The following is a 20,344-nucleotide window of genomic DNA, read 5'->3' as shown; positions in this document are numbered from 1 at the left end:
TAAGACTAGAAAATGAATCAAAATGAAGTGAGAACAAAATCTGCCAATGGAGAAAAATAAACTTAATGTTTCTTGGGTCTGAACAGAGCTTGTACTTTGTGCTGGAAAACAAGACAGAAACACTGAGGAAGAACATCATTTTTGTGTTCAATGGAAGGAAACGATGAATAAATGAATGTCTTTCTAATCCTAGTCTCTCACATGGTGTGTAAAGTTCAGTCTGCAGCTCGGCAGGATACAGATCTCTGACGACGGCTCCATCGTCCTCTCCTCGGTCCAGCCAGCGGCCGCATGGGAAGCGAAGCCTCTGTCCTTGAGAAGGAGCATCAATCTCCACCCAGTCCAAGAACCAACCCGCCGACCCTCCTGAAACACACACAGATCCATCAGACTGACTGACAGCGCCATGAAAATGAAAGCCATCCAAGAGGAATGTTTTATTGCTCAGACGTTCCTCAGGAACGCACTTCATTTACATTAAAGCGGTGGTTGATTATGATTTAACTTTAGTTAGTGTGTAATGTTGCTGTTTGATCATAAACAACATCTGCGAAGTCACGACACTCAAAGTTCAATGCAAAGAGAGATATTTTCTTTTACAGAAATCGCTTTTTAAGGACTACAACGAGCTTCTTCCCAGGTTAGTGACATCACAAACCCTAAAATTTACATAAACCCCGCCCCCGAGATCACACAACAAAGGGGGCGGGGCCATGTTGGGCTGCTTTAGAGAAGAGGAAGAGTTGTTTTTGTAAATGCCGTCATTTTACGCCGGACTGCTTCACAAACGAGGGTCAATTCAACACAAAAGATGAACATGACGGCACATGCTAGTGGATGAGTTGAATCAACTCCACAGCAACTACATCAATTTATCCACTAACCATTCAGAAACGTCTAAAAGTTGTAACTTCTTCCTGAGTCTCTCCATCAGTGTCGACTCCGGTTTGAACAATGTAAGGCTGAACACCGTTACTGACAATCCTCATTTTGGCTGCATGAGATTCTCCAGCTTTGTTGTTGTTGAGCTGTTAAAGCTCCGCCCTCTTCTGGAGCAGCAGCTCATTTGCATTTAAAGGGACACACACAAAAACGGCGTGTTTTTGCTCACACCCAAATAGGGGCAAATTTGACAAGCTATAATAAATGATCTGTGGGGGATTTTGAGCTGAAACTTCACAGACGCATTCTGGAGACACCAGAGACTGATATTACATCTTGAGAAAGATCTTGTGATCTCTAACCCTTCTCCAGTAAATGTATCTTGATTTAAGAATGTGTAGATATTTGTGCTGGAAAATAAGACAGAAATACTGACGAAGAAATTTTTTTTTATCTCAATTTGATCTCAGTTTAACCTCACGGCTGTCTGGGAAAGTTAGAGCTTCATTTGTGATGTATTTCCTATGTGTTGATGTATTACTCGAGAACAACAGTGTCCATTAAGAGCAATGTGATTGGACCGTTTCTGTAAAGTTGCCAGGCAAACTAATACCAGACGGGTCACTAACCGCTCGCAAGCAGCTTTTAGAGGCAGTCGAGCGAATCCTGTCTGAACAAAGCCTGATTCAATCCCTGCTGTCACTCAAGTCCTGCTGGGAAGTTCATATTTACTTGGGATGCACCGATATAAAAATTTTGACCAAATACCGATAACCGATATTAACCGATATTTGAAAGCCGATAACCGATATATTTGCCGATAAATCTAAATCCAAATTTTTATATAATATTTGAGAGCCTGATTACAAAAACAAAAGTCTCACCATTAAAAGCCATGTCCCAAACACGCAATTATGATATTCTCATTATAATATTATGTAGTCCATATAACAGACTTGCGCTGCACATGTTGAGCTTAACTGTATTTTCCTTTTTGAAGTGATTTCAATCATATTTCAAGCAATTCAAAACCATCATGGTGATCAGTGTGAATCTGACGGAAATAATCTATTAATAATCGAAATAATAATCATTTATCAGCTTTAATATATCGGCCAAATTTTCTTATCGGACCGATATGGTGGCCGATATATCATGCATCCCTAGTATTTACGAGTTGGGAAGTCGGAGCAAGATGGCGGTGCACGTGCGTTTAACTCGTAAACATGATCTTTCCGACACGACTTGAACGCGTTCGCTCACATTTCACTCACCCGAGTCGTCATGGCCGATTCTCAGTTTCTGAAGTTCTCCGAGATCGACGGCCTCCACGGTGAACTCGTCGATCATTCCCTTCTCAAACTTGTTTTTGTGAGATTTAGAGGCTTTCAGGTTGATGATTCCTGTTCGTTTAATGGCCGTTTTGTGTGAAGAAACCAAGAACAGTCACATGAATGATCAGTGGACGCTGTGAAGAACACTCAGTATTTAACAGAAGTGTGTTTTCACCTGTGTCGTCAATCTCTCCGTACAGGATCGCAAAGATATTGGCGTCTGTTCCAGCGTGCTTCTTTTCTCCGGTCTTGATCCTCAGGGTGTATGTTGTCGACATCGCTACACACAAAAAAAATAATGAGAAATCAAATACATGAGAGAGAAAACTGCTCACAATTAATTGGGGGTTCAAGATCGTAGTGCTATTGTAATTGTAAGGATTTTTATTATTTTTCTTCTGCTGTAAAACTGATCATGCAGACCAAACCGTAAGGCCTAGAGACTTGAAACTTGGCCAGATGATAGGTCTCAATTTGGGTAGGGGTTGACAAGGTATGTCCCCGATTGGCCAATTGGTGGCGCTCCAGCGATCAAAGACGTGAAACTGCACATAACTCCTAGAACTTTTGACATACTTTTGCAAACTAGTCCTAGGTTTTTCACCCGATCGGAACCAAACCAGTGCAGAAATGTTCTCCGGAGTCTGAATATCAAAAGAAAAAAAAAAAAGTTGAAATTTTTATTCACGGTCACTAAGGGGCGCCAAAACTTTCAAAATGGGCGGGGCTACTTTTACAGAAATGGCTATAACTCTTGAACGGAATGAGATATATTCACCAAACTTGGTACAGATGTGTAGGGGCGCAATCTGTGGTCAAAATTAAAAAAATTGCAGCGATTAGACACTAGGTGGCGCTATAACATGAAAAAAACATAAATCATAAGCTATAACTATGCAACCGTTAGTCTGATTAACTTGAAAATTGGTACGATCCTCAACTGGATGGAACTGAAATAAATACTTTGAATGTTGCGATCCTATCAGACTTATGATAGCAACCTGAATCGTAACAAAGCACTGTTCGCCAGAGGAGAACTGGCCCCCCGACTAAGCCTGGTTTCTCCCAAGGTTTTTTTCTCCATTTAACACCTATTTTCCACTTGTTTGTCACCTGATGTCACCTGTTGGAGTTTGGGTTCCCTGCCGTTGTCGCCTTTGGCTTGCTTAGTTGGGGACACTTGACATTTGACTTGACATTTGATATTCAACAGTGCTTTGATCTGCCTGCATTGACACTATTCTTTAAGAGCTGCTGTGCAGCCAAAATAATGTACCAGTTATCACTGTAAAGCTGCTTTGACACAATCTGCATTGTAAAAAGCGCTATATAAATAAAGGTGACTTGACTTGACTTTGAATTGGTATGCAGTGTCTTGGTCCAAGGGGGCATGACAGCCTATGAAGACATTGGTTTATCTCAAAAAACATGGCCACCGTCAGCCAATGAAGTTACCCAATTTAACCTATTAGACAAGGTTAACTGAAGCTGGTCGAAAGGAAACTCGATATGCATGTTCGACTCATTGGCCTAGAGGTCTGTAAGAATTTTGAAAGAAATCGGCCACTAGGTGGCGCTAACGAGTTTTATGCCTCTGTAATCACATGGTGTTTCACGCATACACACAATATTCATATAATTTGATAGATCTCCACATTCTGAACAACTTTGCCTCAAGAACCACTGCTGTCAATCAAATCGTTAATTAAATATTCGTGATTATGTAAAAAAACTACTTTTCTGAACCAGTCCTAGGTTATTTGCCCGATCTGAACCAAACCAGTGCAATTCTCAATAATTATCAAAAAAAAAGTTGAACTTTACCCTTTGGATCGGTATAACAGGGTGATTTAGAAAATGGGTGTGGCAAAAAAATACTCAAAAGCCTAAACTAAAGCTCAGAACTTCACGAAAATAGGTGAGCACATGTGACATAAGATTCTAAACAAGCATGCAAACCTTTATGGAGATCGAACCATAGGTGGCGCTATAACTGTTAAAAAGCTTTAAAACCATATGGTAAATTCCCTGGATTGGCTGTAAATGGTGTTTTCCTTCAATGATTTAACTGGTTTCATTCTTGCTAAATAAAACACTTTTTTTACGCATGTGCTTAAAGGGCTTAAAATGCTTGAACCCCGATAACTGTTGCTCGCAGCTATACTTATATTTGCAGTTGTCTGATTTAGACTGAAATTAGAAGTAAATACGATTATGTTCTTCCTCAGTATTTTTGTCTCGTTTTCCAACGAGTTTTCTTCCGGGAACAAAAACATCACGATACTCCTCATTTAAATAATTCATACGCAGAATAAAGGGGCGGGGCCTGGTTGAGTTAGTTAGTAGTGTGTTAAAACTGGCGGTTATGGTAAGGGGCGGGACATTTCCCAAACACCAATCACAACACACTGCTCCAGCCGACCAATCAGAGCACATTGTGCTTTTCAGAAGGAGGGGCTTCATAGAGACAGGAACTAAACAGAGCGTTACTGACAGACTGGGAAGAGAGGAGCTGAACAATGGAGAATATGAGGAGAATAATCAACATTCGAGCCCAAGTTTCTTTCACCTTTCTGCTCCAATCCCAGCGTGGCCCCAGACTCCTCCTCATCCTCGTCCTTCCTCATGAAGGCTTCATCCACAGGAACGAGCTCTCGGGCAATCTGACCATCGTCTTCATCGACTGCTAACCAGCGATTACAGGGGAAGTAATACCTGCAGCGTAAGCCGATATGAGACGCGTTCGTTCTGCGTATCGTGACGGTACGTGTAAGCGCTTCAACAATAGACTCGTGAATAAATCGCCGGATTCCCGGCTCCGACTGAACTCACGTGGTGTCGTCTTTAGTGTCCACGATCTCCACCCGGTCCAGGTACCAGGCCGACTGATGGCTGTTGTCGTGACGGATCCTCAGTTTCTTCAGAGGCCCCAGTTCCACGGCGGTGATGGAGAACGTGTCCTCCTGTGAGTCACCAGCAGGAGCTGAAGTTAGTTAAAGCAACAGATAAACATCGATCCCAAACACTCTTTTCATTTACGCTCATGAATGTGTTTTGGACAGGCGGTGCAATCTTTTGTTTTGGGGTCAAAATGACCAGCCAAACCATTCTAATATGTGATTTGATGCTCAAGAAACATTTCCGACTATTATCAGTGTTGAAAAATGATGACAGAATTTTCATTTTTGGGTGAACTGTCCCTTTAAGAGATTTTGAAAGGAAACTGCTCTTTTTCTAAGAGTTTAGTGTCAGTTTTTTGCATGGAAACACCCAGTTTTTGAGCTGATGTGCTAAACGTGGGATCAGGTCTGTGACGGTGGCCTTGATTCAGAGGAGCATATTCGATGTGTGCGCTGAATAATGGATGGGCTCACATTAACAGATGAGTAAGACTATACGACTACATCTACTGTGAATAACATGAGGGATGGTGTCAGATTGCCGCTCTTCATCTCACCTGTCCGCGCTCGAACTTGTTCAGATGGTTGGACTTCCTCAGCCGTCGCTCCCCGGTGTCTCCGTTCTCCCCGTAGATGTTGATGAAGACGTTGGCGTCGCTTCCGGCCCCCATCATGTTTCCCGTGAAGACGCTGACCTCATACGTGTTTTCTGAGGCAGACGGGATGATGAATTATTAAAACGAGCTTTGAGGAGCAGGATTTACCCTGATTTGCTGATCTCGTACCCTCCAGCTCCTCGCTGTCCTCCAGCAGAAGCTCCACCACCATCTCTCCGTCCTCCTCGTCAGACGCCAGCCAGCGGTCGCAGGGGAACAAGTAGGACTGGACCACCTCACGCAGCTCTTCCTCACCGCCCTCCTCATCCTCGTCCTCCTCCGCCTTCTTCTTCTTCTTCTTTTTCTTCTTGTCTTCTTTCTTCTCTTTGGGCACCATGGCCATGATCAGACGCTTGATCTCCACCCGGTCCAGGTACCATCCCGCTCCGATGCCCGTCTCGTCATTGCTAATGCGGATCTTGAAGATCTTCCCCACGTCTTTAGCTTCAACCTGCCGCACAGATCAACACGTGATGATGATGATGGTTAGACATTAATATTAAATCATAAAAACAAAGTTAAAATCATTTTAAAATAAAAATATTAATTAAACGTAAATGTTTAATTAAACTAAATTAAACACTTACTAAAATAAATAAATAAATAAATAAATACATATCAATATGAATTTAAATACATTTTTTAAAAATACATTAAAATGAAACACTTGCTATAAATAAATAAAATCATAAAAATGTAAAATTAAAATAAGTAATATTAAAATAATACAATTTAAATGCTTATTAAAATTAAATAATCAAAAATTATATAAAAAATAAATAAAAAAAACTTTAAAATAGACAATAAAAATAAAATCATAAAAATGTAAAATTATTATTTTTTTAAATAAAAATCTAAATTAAACATTTACTAAAAAATTTAAATAAATCATACCAATATGAAATTTAATTTAATAAACCATTTTTAAAACATTAAAATAAAATACTTACTAAAAATAAATTAAATTATAAAAATGTAAAATAAATTTTAAAATGAAAAAATCTAAATAAAACACTTATTAAAATTAATTAAACATAACAATTAAAAGTTAAAATAAATAATTTAAAAATAAATAATTCAAATAAAACCCTTACTGAAAATTAAATGTAAAAATAAAATAAATAAAAATAACTTTAAAATAAAACACTAAAAATTGAATGAAATTGTAAAATTGTAAAATTTAAATAAATAATTTTAAAATAAAAACAAACTAAAAAGCTTATTAAAGTTAATCAAATCATAAGAATTGTGAAATAAATCATTTTAAAATAAAAATCAATCAAAATGAAAGGCTTACCAAAAATTAATCAAATCATAAAAATAAATGTAAAATAAAATAAATTAAAATAAAAAAAAAACTTACTAAAAATTAATTAAATCAAAAGCATAAAATTAAAATTAAATTTTTTTATTTAATTAATTCAATTTCAAACTCTTACTAAAAAAAAAATAAAAATAAAAAATACTTACTAAAAAATGAGTTAAATCATAAAAACATAAAATACAATATAATTAAAATATAAAATATAAAATTAAAATAAACAATTGTAAAATAATAACTAAATAAAAAAAAGATTAATATTTTATTTGTTTACTTGCATGTTTTCAACATTCGGGAATCCCTGATCTATCATTTAATTAGATTATATATATGACTAGATGTGTGTCTTTAACATCCAGCAGTGAAAAGCATCATGTGACACACTGAGCGAGTGATGATGTCAGACGTGAACATCACCTTGAAGATCTCTGTTGTTCCTCGTTCAAAGTTATTGGATCTGCTGCCGAGGTTCAGCACCTCCGTCTTCCCCTGATCTCCGTATATCTGGATGAAGACATTGGCATTGGTGCCTCCGGCGAACACGTCCCCCGTCACCACCGTCACCTCGTAGTTGATCACTGGAGAGAGGCGCATAATTAATTAAACATGAACATGAATCATTACAATAAAATAAAAAAATTATGAAACATTAAACTAATAAAAACAATCAAAATAGAATGTATAAAATGTTACATTTGTATAATAAACAATTTTAAAATCAAAATCAAAATTAATCAATTACTACAAAAAAAAATTATTTAAATTAAAACACTTACTAAAAATTAATTTAAAAAACATGTAAATTTGAAAAAGTCAAAATAAGATGGATTAAATGCTAAAAATGTGAAGCGTTTACATTGTTCAACGTCCAGTATTTCACTGGGGTAAATCTCCACCTCCGTCTTCCCATCAGCCTCTTCTCGGCACAGCCAGCGGTGACTGGGGAACATGTAGTGTCTTCCGTGATTGGGAACCATGATCTGAACGCTGTCCAGGAACCAGCCGGCGCGCATGCCTTCGTTAGTGTGACCAATCAGGAGCCGGTTGATCTGCATTCAGGAAGAACATCACGAGAGATTTAAAGTGTGTTATGATGATGATGATGATGATGATGATGGCGTCTCCTTCAACAGCAGCTTCAGCTCTGAAACGCTTCGATCAGAGACTCGGTCTCTCAGGAGACACTCACCTGGCCGATGTCGGCGGTGTCGACGGTGAACACGTCCACCCGTCCCGTCTCGAAGTAGTTGCGCAGGTTGTTGTCGGACACGGCGAGCATCATCCTGCTGGTGTCGCCCTTCTCGCCGTAGAACTTCACGAACACTTTAGAGTCGGAGCTTCCTCCGCTGACGTTCCCCGTCTTCACGGCGATGTGATAGCTGACGTCTGAAAACAGACCGATCATGTGACCACACAAATCTGAGCTTTGTGCTGAACTCTGGGATTACTCTCCATCACAGGGTTCCCAAACTGTGTTTATAATAATGAATTAAATCATAAAAATGTCAAAATTTAAATGAATCCTTTTAAAACAAAATGAGCCAGAATAAGACACTTAATAAAAATTAATGAAATCATAAAAATTAAAAATTAAAATTTTTTAAAAAAGCAAAAACACTAAAAGTGAACTAAATAAAAAAAATTAAAATAATTAAAAAATAACAATCATAATAAAACACTTACTAAAAATTAATTAGTCACAAAAAGTACATTTTAAAATAAAAACAATCAAAAAATAAAACACTTAATGAAAATGAATTAAATCATAAAAAAGTAAAATTGAAATAAATCATTTTAAAATAAAAAAAAATAAACCAGAATAAGACACTTACTAAAAATTAATGAAATCATAAAAATTGAAAATAAAAACTAATCAAAATATAAACCACTTTCTAAAAATAAAAATAAATAATTTTTTAAAAAAAACACTAAAATAAACTAAATAAAAAATCTGAATAAAATACAAAAAAATAAAATACAAAAATTACTTGAATCATAAAATAAATAAAATAAATTATAAAAGCAAAATTATAAAAATATAAAATTAAAATGAAGAATTTTAAAATAAAACAAACAATCATAAAACTTAATAAAAATGAACTAAATCACACAAAAAAAATGTCCAATTGAAATAAATCATTTTAAAATAAAACAAATCAAAATAAAACACTTACTAATTAAATACAAAAATAAATAAATTTGATTTGTAATTTTATTTTATAATTTTGTAATTTTAAATATAATGTTTATAATTTTATAAACAAATTATTAAAATATACAATTAAAATAAATAATTTTAAAATAAAAATAACCAAAATAAAATACTTACTAAAAATGTGTTAAACTTTAAAATAACAACGATCAAAACACTAAAAAACACTAAAAAGATGAATGTCATGTGACTGACATCAGAGAAGAGCCATGTGTTATATTATTGAAATAATAAATTCAAGAAAATATTCCCAACAGCTCAAAGTGGTTTGGGAATCTCTGATCTATGGGTTTAATCTCACTGTAAAGTCTCTGTCCGTCTGCGAACGGCACCAGCTCACGAACGATCTGCCCGTCGTCTTCATTACGGTCGAACCACCTGCACAGATGGAGGAGGATGTGAAGCGGTCGTGTGTGTGTGTGTGTGTGTGTGTGTGTGTGTGTGTGTGTGTTTTCACCTGTTACACGGGAACTCAACGGCCTGAGACTCGGCCTGTCCTTCCTCTCTGATCAGCACTTTATCCAGGAACCATCCGCATCCTCCGCCGCGGCCGTCGTGACCGATCCGCACCCGCCGCACCTGACCGATCGACACGGCCTCGATGATGAACTCATCCGCCTGCGAGGAAACACAGACTGAAAGACTGATCTTTCCTCATTAGTACTTCAATTAAGATACATTTACTGGAGAAGCAAAATTAATAAAGATATGAATCTTGTTTCCTGAAAAATGCATCAAAATTGAACAAATATCTGCCAATGGAGTCAGAAAAGAAATCTTAATTCAAAAAGGAAAACTTCATTGGCAGATTTGTTCTTCATTTTGATCAGTTTTTCATTTTCCAGTCTTAATATCTTCAGTCATTTCTCTTCTCCAGTAAATGTATCTTGATTTAAGAATGTTTAGATGTTTGTGCTGGAAAACAAGACAGAAACACTGAGGAAGAACATCATTATTGCAGTGCAGAGAGTCGGAAACACAGAAAAACTTCAGAAACTTTGTTCTTGCAGTTGATTAATAAAGTGTCTAAAAACTACTAAAAAATTAATTAAATCAGAAAAATGTAAAATTAAAAAATAAATATCTTTAAAATAAAAACAATCATAATAAAACACTTACTAAAAATGAACTAATTCATAAAAATTTAAAATTTAAACAAATAATTTAAAAATAAACTAAATCATAAAAATTTAACATTAAAATTCTAAATAAAACACTCAAAATTAACTAAATCATAAAAATTTAAAATATGTAAACAATTAATTTTAAAATAAAAACAATTCATAATAAAACACTTACTAAAAATTAACTATATCATAAAAAAAAATTAAAATAAAATAATTATAATAAAGCACTTACTAGAAATGAAATAAATTATAAAAATGTTAAAATTATTACAAATAATTTAAAAGTGAAAAATCTAAATAAAACACTAAGAATGAATTAAAGGTGTCATGACATGGATATTTTGTATTATTTTAATATGTTCCTTGAGGTTCACCTATTATGATATTAAAGTTTTTTTGCACAAAAAAAAAAAAAAAAAAAACCAGAAAAGATTTTTACCCTCATTAATCTGACCATCTGTCTGAAATGATCAGTTTTTAAGGCGCGGCTCCTTTAAGGCGTGTCAGTAAACGCCCACTGTTATGATTGGCTAACGTCACTGCATAGGAAACAGCATCAATGCTCACTCGCTATTGCATGTTTTGAAAACATTATCCTTAAAAAAACGAATCATTATGAAATCACGGTTTGTGAAATAAAATGCTCCGAACAAACATAATCCTCCGACGCGATCCTGGGCCTATGGTGCTAGTGGGCGGGGCCTATGATGTGGGCATATGTAAATGTATTTGCAAAAAACTGCTTTGTTTATAATGAGAAGGACGTTTTAAACTACGACACTTGCAGAATATTTTAATGGTACAAAGACCTCTTTTATGTCAACAGTGATTTCTCATCATGTCATGACCTCTTTAAATCATTAAAATCATTTTAAATGTGCAGAGAGCGAGTCGGACACTTCTAGATCTCCACAGGAACTGCACTAACGTTGCCCTTCTCGAACTTGTTGACGTTGTTCTTGCAGTTGATTAAAGCGCGGTCGCCCGTGTCGCCCTGATCTCCGATCAGACTCAGAAACACGTGTGCGTCTGTCCCGCCGCCGCTCACGTTCCCCGTGTACACCGTGACGCGATACTTGATAACTGCAGGAACACAAACATGAAGGTCATATTGAATACTGTTCTGATCACACTCACATAAATGACATTCATCTTATCGTAGAGAGTTAGCGAATATATTTTCTGACAGGAACGACACAATAATCAAACGTATGTGATAAACGAGTATGACGAACGAACCGAATCTAATAGATTACTTTACACTCAGACTGCAGTACCTGGCAGCGGCTCTGGGATCAGCTCTCCTGTGGCCGGAAGCTCCCGCACCACCTCGTTATCGTCCTCGTTAGTGTCCAGCCAGCGCTCGCACGGGAACTTGAAGGTTTCCTTCGTTAAAGTTTTCATTATGGAGATCTTTGGAGACATAAAGCAGAGTTATTCAGATCCCGTCTCGCTGTAACGCTGAGAAACGCTCAACATCTCCGGCTCTTACTCGACTCAGATGCCAGCCGGCGAAGGGGTTCCTCTTCTCGTGCCAAATCCTCAACTTCGTCAGCTTCCCGAGATCCGGCAGTTCCACCTGACAAAAGGGAGGATGAACAAATTATATGCAGATTTGACGGTTTGAAATGCATTAAGACGCATCGTCCTGTCCATCCCAAAATATTGTAAATCACATATTAAACATCATGAAATATATTTTGTAGTTTGGTCAGTTTTATCCAAAACACCAACTTTTACTCCAAAACAGCAGATTTACCAAGATCTTGTCCAGATGGGTTATTATAATTAACTAAAATAGTTCAATTAAAGCTAACTAAAACTGAATTATAGTTAAACAACATTTGGTTACTTGAAATAACATAAATGTTACCAGAAAATTACATAAAAATTATATAAATTATGAAATATATATATATATATTAATTTCAGCTAGTCGCCAAAGCAACCTTTCTCGTTTTCATTTAGTTAAATCTGATTTACTAAAATAACCAAAACTGAAATAAAACGTAATCAAAACAATAAATACATATTTTAAAAAACAATAACAAAGATTGTAAAGATTGTAGACAAACTTTGATGTTGGCTTGACAAAGCCAAGTCTGAAAGTTTAAAATAATTTTGAAAAGCTTGAAGTTTGAAGGTTTTTTTAAGACAAAGTAAAAAATTGCTACAATCATGATTTAACACATTGCTAACATTAATTAGCAGGTTGTTGCTAACATGATTAACACATTGCTAGCATGTCCTAAGCTAGTTGCTAGGCTTTGCCAGTGATAGATATGTAGTGGTACTTGGGCTGGTTGCTAGGGTGTTGCTGTGCGGTTGCTAGGGTACTCTACGTGGTTCCTAGGGTTTTGTTATGTGGTTGCTAGGGTACTTGGTGTGGTTGCTAGTATGTGTTGCCAAATTGCTAACATATTTTAACATGTTTTCACACAAAGCTAGAATGTTTTTAGCATTTTTAAGTATTAAGCTAACATGTTTTAGCATTAAGCTAACATGTTTTATCATGTTTTAACATTAAGCTCACAAGTTTTAACATGAAGCTAACAAGTTTAAGCATGAAGCTAACATGTTTTAACATGAAGTTGGCATGTTTTAACATGAAGCTAATAATTTTTAGCATGAAACTAGTATTTTTAACATTAAGCTAACATGTTTTAGCATGAACCTAACAACTTTTAACATGAAGCTAACATGTTTTAACATGAAGCTAGTATGATTAAGCACACTGCTAGTCTTTTTCTAGCATAAATTAGCACATTGCTGGCATTTTAACACACATTGTTAGCATGTCCTAAGCAAGTTGCTAGGCTTTGCCAGTGATAGATATGTAGTGGTACTTGGGCTGGTTGCTAGAGTGTTGCTGTACGGTTGCTAGGGTACTTGGGGTAGTCGCTAGTATGTGTTACCACATTGCTAACATGTTTCAACATGTTTTAACACAAGCTAATATGTTTTAACACAAAGCTAGCATGTTTTAGCATGTTTAAGATTTATGTTAACATGTTTTATCATGTTTTAACATTAGGCTCACAAGTTTTAACATGAAGCTTACAAGTTTAAGCATGAAGCTAGCATGTTTTAGCATTAAGTTGGCATTTTTTAACATGAAGCTAGCATGTTTTATCATGTTTTAACATTAAGCTTGCAAGTTTTAGCATGAAATTAGCATTTTTATCATGAAGCTAGTATGATTAAGCACACTGTTAGCCTGTTTCTAGCATAAATTAGCATATTGCTAGCATTTTAACACACATTGTTAGCATGTCCTAGGCAAGTTGCTAAGCTTAGCTAGTTATAGACGGAGTTTTAAATGTCATTTTGAGGAAAAACGTAAGTTGGATCAGTTAGAAAAGATACATCAGCATGAGTCAGAACAGTCTGAAGGTCTGAGCCGAGGTCGGCGGTTGTAGCTTTAAAGCTCCAGAAGGAGATACTGTTAAAATTTTGGCTCAGAAGAAGAATTTATCAAATTTTAAATTAAAATGTATCCATCCATGATAGTGTAAAAACAGCTTATAGAGACTAATAATATGAAATGTTAAAATGTTTAGATTAATATATATAAAAAGAGAGTTTACAGTCATTTTTATATATTTCAAAACACATTAAAACATTAAATAATATACCATTTTTGGCGTTTAGCACCAATTTTTACTCCAAAACAGCAGATTTACCATGAACTTGTCCAGCTGGCCCTGCTCGAAGTTGTCTGTTTTGTTGTCGAGTCTCATCTCGTCAGACTTGCCCTTCTCCCCGTATATCTGGAGTAAGACGGAGGCGTCTGTTCCTGCGCCTGCAAGATCCGACGTCCAAATCCAGAGGGACCAGGGGTGTTCTGAGGAGCAGGAGAACGTTTAACCTCACAAACCTCTTTCACGCTCGCGTCATGAGCGATACTCACTTTTCTGCCTCTTGTGTCTGAGCGAGACCATTTCATAGAGCTCTCTCTCGATGATCCCATCGCCCTCGTTCTCATCCAGCCATCTAGAGCAGGGGAACGTCTGTTCGATGCCGGTGAACGGACAGAAGACAACCACCTGCAACAGAACAGGTTCAGGCCTGAAGGTAAACATTCCAACTACTAGATTTCCCCAGTTTCTGAAATGATAATCAGCAAGGCTCGACCTTGTCGCAGTACCAGCCGGCACTGACCCCGCCGTTATCGTGACCGATGGTGACGCGACTGAGCGGACTGAGCAGCGCCGCGATCTCCACGTTGAAGATGTCGGTGAGGCCGCGCTCGAACTTCCCTCCCTCCAGGAAGATCTTGCCGCTGTTCTTCAGGCCTTTGGAGCCGTGCATGATCATGTGGATTTTGGAGTTGGTTCCGGCACCTCTGATGTTCCCCGTCACCACCTGAACGTTGTAGACGATCCCTGCGGAAACACAGTCCGGTCAGAGGAGCTTACGTATACGACCAGTTAAAGTCCTGATCATCAAAGAAGAGTCTCTACTGCAAGACTGGAGTAATGATGCTGAAAAATCACCGGATATAAATTACACTTTACTATATATTCACATAGAAAACAGCTGATTTACACTGGAATAATATTTCACATTTTTTACAGTATTTTTGGTGAGCAGATGTTGGTTTTTGGAGGTCGTATGAGGAGATGTTTACCCGTGGGTTGACTTCCTCCAACCAGAATATCTCTCTGAATCTTCCCATCATCTTCATCGATGGCAAACCAGCGGTTGATGGGAAACTCGTACACGGCTTTGTTTCCCAAATCATCCAGTATGACCTGAAATGAAAGCGAAGCGCCCGTCAGCAGCGCGGGTTTCATTCCAGTGATATATGGTGTCGGTGTGAACAATCTATGCGCATATCTATCTATCAGCAGGCTGCGGCTCTCATCAGAAGGAAAGCCAATCCTGTAGAGTAGTGTGGTGTTTCCTTTCAGCGTGGATAAGGTGACGAGAATGACCTCATCCTGAGAGATGCCATGCGAGGTGGAGCGGATGCAAATGATCCACTACAGCCCAAATCCCTCTGCATGTGTTCGCACGGCTGGGCTGACAACATCGACTGAAGTCTCGGCTTTCAAATCCTGTCAGTTTCATCATGAAGTTTAAGCAATAAATGTGTTTTGTGTCTCTTTAATGTGTAGAACCGGTCATCTCTAGTCACAGCACCAAATAAACATGAATGAACATCAGAAGGTACGTTTAAAGATAAAGTACAACTTATCCACGTTTTGATAAATACATACACTATATACACACACATTTATTATATATCACTGAGATTTTACCTTCTCCACGAACCATCCAGCCGAAGAGCCTCTGTTGTTGTGGCCGATGGTGATTTTCCGGATTCTGCCCAGATTTGGAGCTTCTATGGTGAACTTGTCTTCTGTTCCCCTCTCAAAGTTGTTTTTATCGTTGTCGAGTCTTCTCTCGCCTTTGGGAAACATAAACATCAGATCATAATGTGACAGGATATTAAACGCAAAACACATCAGGGATAAAGTGATGGACTTTCGGGTTCCGTGTCTTAGACACTTTAACCCAGTGTACAGGTCCTTCTCAAAAAATTAGCATATTGTGATAAAAGTTCATTATTTTCCATAATGTAATGATAAAAATTAAACTTTCATATATTTTAGATTCATTGCACACCAACTGAAATATTTCAGGTCTTTTATTGTTTTAATACTGATGATTTTGGCATACAGCTCATGAAAACCCAAAATTCCTATCTCAAAAAATTAGCATATCATGAAAAGGTTCTCTAAACGAGCTATTAACCTAATCATCTGAATCAACTAATTAACTCTAAACACCTGCAAAAGATTCCTGAGGCTTTTAAAAACTCCCAGCCTGGTTCATTACTCAAAACCGCAATCATGGGTAAGACTGCCGACCAGAAGGCCATCACTGACACCCTCAAGCGAGAGGGTAAGACACAGAAAGAAATTTCTGAACGAATAGGCTGTTCCAAGAGTGCTGTATCAAGGCACCTCAGTGGGAAGTCTGTGGGAAGGAAAAAGTGTGGCAAAAAACGCTGCACAACGAGAAGAGGTGACCGGACCCTGAGGAAGATTGTGGAGAAGGACCGATTCCAGACCTTGGGGGACCTGCGGAAGCAGTGGACTGAGTCTGGAGTACAAACATCCAGAGCCACCGTGCACAGGCGTGTGCAGGAAATGGGCTACAGGTGCCGCATTCCCCAGGTCAAGCCACTTTTGAACCAGAAACAGCGGCAGAAGCGCCTGACCTGGGCTACAGAGAAGCAGCACTGGACTGTTGCTCAGTTTTGCATGTCATTCGGAAATCAAGGTGCCAGAGTCTGGAGGAAGACTGGGGAGAAGGAAATGCCAAAATGCCTGAAGTCCAGTGTCAAGTACCCACAGTCAGTGATGGTCTGGGGTGCCATGTCAGCTGCTGGTGTTGGTCCACTGTGTTTTATCAAGGGCAGGGTCAATGCAGCTAGCTATCAGGAGATTTTGGAGCACTTCATGCTTCCATCTGCTGAAAAGCTTTATGGAGATGAAGATTTCGTTTTTCAGCACGACCTGGCACCTGCTCACAGTGCCAAAACCACTGGTAAATGGTTTACTGACCATGGTATTACTGTGCTCAATTGGCCTGCCAACTCTCCTGACCTGAACCCCATAGAGAATCTGTGGGATATTGTGAAGAGAAAGTTGAGAGACGCAAGACCCAACACTCTGGATGAGCTTAAGGCCGCTATCGAAGCATCCTGGGCCTCCATAACACCTCAGCAGTGCCACAGGCTGATTGCCTCCATGCCACGCCGCATTGAAGCAGTCATTTCTGCAAAAGGATTCCCGACCAAGTATTGAGTGCATAACTGAACATAATTATTTGAAGGTTGACTTTTTTTTGTATTAAAAACACTTTTCTTTTATTGGTCGGATGAAATATGCTAATTTTTTTAGATAGGAATTTGGGGTTTTCATGAGCTGTATGCCAAAATCATCAGTATTAAAACAATAAAAGACCTGAAATATTTCAGTTGGTGTGCAATGAATCTAAAATATATGAAAGTTTAATTTTTATCATTACATTATGGAAAATAATGAACTTTTATCACAATATGCTAATTTTTTGAGAAGGACCTGTATTTCTGAAACCATGAGACGTTACAATTCAATGTCCCCAGAATGTGTCTGTGAAGTTTCAGCTCAAAATCCCCCACAGATCATTTATTATAGCTTGTCAAATTTGCCTCTATTTGGGTGTGAGCAAAAACACGCCGTTTTTGTGTGTGTCCCTTTAAATGCAAATGAGCTGCTGCTCCAGAAGAGGGCGGAGCTTTAACAGCTCAACAACAACAAAGCTGGAGAATCTCACGCAGCCAAAATGACGACAGTGTTCAGCCTTACATTGTTCAAACCGGAGTCGACACTGATGGAGAGACTCAGGAAGAAGTTACAACTTTTAGACGTTTCTGAATGGTTAGTGGATAAATTGATGTAGTTGCTGTGGAGTTGATTCAACTCATCCACTAGCATGTGCCGTCATGTTCATCTTTTGTGTTGAATTGACCCTCGTTTGTGAAGCAGACCGGCGTAAAATGGCGGCATTCACAAAAACACTCTACTTAATGCTATATATATATATGTTTTTTTTATTTATATATTATTTCCACTTGTTGAGAATCACTTTTAAGGCTTAAACGGGACTGCTTCCATCCTACTTACCTGTATCTCCATTTTCACCAAAAATATTGAGGAAAACATCAGCATCCGTCCCACTTCCTTTCACATCAGGCGTGAACACACTCACGACATATTTATTATCTGCAAAAAAAGCACGACAAAGACTGAAATTCACTGAACTTGATATGAATCAGAGGAAACAAGATCATTTGACAGCGTGGTTCAGCACTCTTAAATGTAAAAGTCTCACATTTGGGCATGTCCATGGGATCCAGACTGCCCAGCAGGTCCCGGACGAACAGGCTGTCGCCCTCGGTCCTGCTCAGCCAGTTGTTGCAGGCGAAGTAGAAGCGTAAATGTGGCCTGTTCATGTCCGTGACCACGACCCGGTCCAGAAACCAGCTGGCGTTCAGACCCGTGTTATCGTGTTCAATCCTGACAGACGGCACAGACGCACTGACACCTCCATCCACACAGCACCGCTGACCTCAAATTACAGTAAAACTTGTCAACTTACCTAACTTTCTTCAGCGGGCCGACATTGTGTGTTTTTATCCGGAAGACATCAGTCTTGTTTTTTTCAAAAGCAGTTCGATTCCTGTAAGAAATATTAATGCAAATAATAACCGAATCGATCTTAATGTCTGGAAACGCAGAATTGTCTAACCTGATACAAAAGCTAAAGACCAACTTAAACCCTGAATCCCTTTAAACAATCACCAAAATAATATGAAACCATAATAATACACTAATAAAGTTTTATAATACTATGGTGTAAATCTAAATAACTAATAAAGAACAATCTTATCCATCATAAGACTTTAATAGTTCAAACCTTTGAGAAGAAATGCAATTTAAGAGCTCAATGGCTGTAAATGAACACAGTGTAAAAACACAGTATCTTCAGAAAGAAAACACTTCATCGTATTTTAAATATCCTTACTGTAAACGTAAAAACAGTCACGATACATTTCAGAAAATGCATGATATCTAGCACCCAATATATCATGTATTTGCTGATGGAACATTGTAAACACACATATTCTGTAAATGAGCTTTGGCTAATATTTCATGTGACATGAACTGCAAAAAATGTTTGTCTGCTCAGTGTTTCTGTCTTGTTTCCTATTAATAATATTTAAACAATCTTAAATCAAGATATATTTACTGGAGAAGAGAAATGACTGAAGATATTAAGACTGAAAAATGAATCAAAATGAAATGAGTTTGTGCTTAAAACAAGAACAAATATCTGACAATGGAGTCAGAAAAATAATCTTAATTCAAAGAGAAAACAAGACTCCATTGGCAGATATTTGTTCTTATTTTAACTCTCTGATGCTCATCGCGTGACGGCCAAAAATGGCAGAAAATTATTTTTTCAATAAAATCAATGTACTATATTTTAAAGGACTTTAAGGTACTACATTATATTTTATGTAGTATTTATTATCCATTTATTCAATTTTTGTTGAGCACAGACCTGAAAATAAAATTTCCAACGTAAACTTCAATGTTTTAGAGCAACAGTTTGTTCTCTTTTTAAAAAAAGTGAACTTTAAAAAGAGTTAGAGAAGTTTGCTGATATAAAGAAAATGCACAAAAATACTATTTTCAAATTTTATATGAAATATATATTTTCCGAAACACATTTTAATCTAAAACTGCGAGAAAAATCAAAGCCATAAATCTAAACAAGTTGTGTTCCAAATTTGAAGTTGAAATCTCAAGAAATGAGCTTTCAGTAAGATTTTGTTTGGGCGCAGTACCATACACTTCCACTAGGTGAAATTTGTTTCCAATGCACTCATTTTTGACCATGAAGTGTGACTATTTATTTTGTGTGTGTGTGTGTGTGTGTGTGTGTGTGTGTGTGTGTGTGTGTGTGTGTGTGTGTGTGTGTGTTCACAAAGCACATGTCGAAACCTTTACCAAGTCTCGTACCATTCTGATGAAATAAAAAAATTTGCTCAAAACGGCACCAAATTTTTATACATTGTTCAGAAAACAAGATTAATGCTTCTCCAGTAAATGTATCTTGATTTAAGGATGTTTAGATATTTGTACTTTAAAATCAGACAAAACTACTGAGTAATTAAACCATATTTGCAGTGTGAGTCAAGCTAGATTAGAGTAAATATCATTGTGAATGATGTGTGTCTGGAAACAGAATAGTAAAGTGCTGTGGTGTTTCTCTCTACAGCACAATGCTATACATTTCCACAGTCTGATCCACTCGAGTCCATCATAGTGATGTACAGCACATGTATATTGT

The 20,344-nt window shown here is 37.4% G+C and overlaps 1 protein-coding gene across 6 annotated transcripts in view; it reads right to left on the bottom strand.

Annotated features, from left to right (window-relative positions):
* Positions 1-20,344, bottom strand: part of loxhd1b (lipoxygenase homology PLAT domains 1b) — a 78,568-nt gene that overhangs the window by 10,952 nt on the left and 47,272 nt on the right. For all 6 annotated transcript variants that reach the window (XM_048209097.1, XM_048209098.1, XM_048209095.1 and 3 more), the window contains 23 exons: positions 18,587-18,667; positions 18,320-18,504; positions 18,112-18,210; positions 15,697-15,845; positions 15,063-15,186; positions 14,567-14,817; positions 14,343-14,478; positions 14,116-14,276; positions 11,925-12,011; positions 11,710-11,845; positions 11,361-11,515; positions 9,763-9,923; positions 9,607-9,683; positions 8,283-8,479; positions 7,950-8,142; positions 7,511-7,671; positions 5,902-6,223; positions 5,674-5,825; positions 5,049-5,179; positions 4,786-4,931; positions 2,392-2,496; positions 2,157-2,285; positions 202-366 (listed from right to left, as the gene is read on the bottom strand). In XM_048209097.1, coding sequence (XP_048065054.1) covers positions 202-366; positions 2,157-2,285; positions 2,392-2,496; positions 4,786-4,931; positions 5,049-5,179; positions 5,674-5,825; positions 5,902-6,223; positions 7,511-7,671; positions 7,950-8,142; positions 8,283-8,479; positions 9,607-9,683; positions 9,763-9,923; positions 11,361-11,515; positions 11,710-11,845; positions 11,925-12,011; positions 14,116-14,276; positions 14,343-14,478; positions 14,567-14,817; positions 15,063-15,186; positions 15,697-15,845; positions 18,112-18,210; positions 18,320-18,504; positions 18,587-18,667 — 3,503 coding nt within the window. The remainder of the gene's footprint in view (positions 1-201; positions 367-2,156; positions 2,286-2,391; positions 2,497-4,785; positions 4,932-5,048; positions 5,180-5,673; positions 5,826-5,901; positions 6,224-7,510; positions 7,672-7,949; positions 8,143-8,282; positions 8,480-9,606; positions 9,684-9,762; positions 9,924-11,360; positions 11,516-11,709; positions 11,846-11,924; positions 12,012-14,115; positions 14,277-14,342; positions 14,479-14,566; positions 14,818-15,062; positions 15,187-15,696; positions 15,846-18,111; positions 18,211-18,319; positions 18,505-18,586; positions 18,668-20,344) is intronic.

The sequence above is a fragment of the Megalobrama amblycephala genome, linkage group LG12 (assembly GCF_018812025.1).
Source record: "Megalobrama amblycephala isolate DHTTF-2021 linkage group LG12, ASM1881202v1, whole genome shotgun sequence".
NCBI classification, from domain to species: Eukaryota; Metazoa; Chordata; class Actinopteri; order Cypriniformes; family Xenocyprididae; genus Megalobrama; species Megalobrama amblycephala.
Note: the sequence above shows the minus strand (reverse complement) of the source record. Positions and strands in the feature narration are given on the sequence as shown.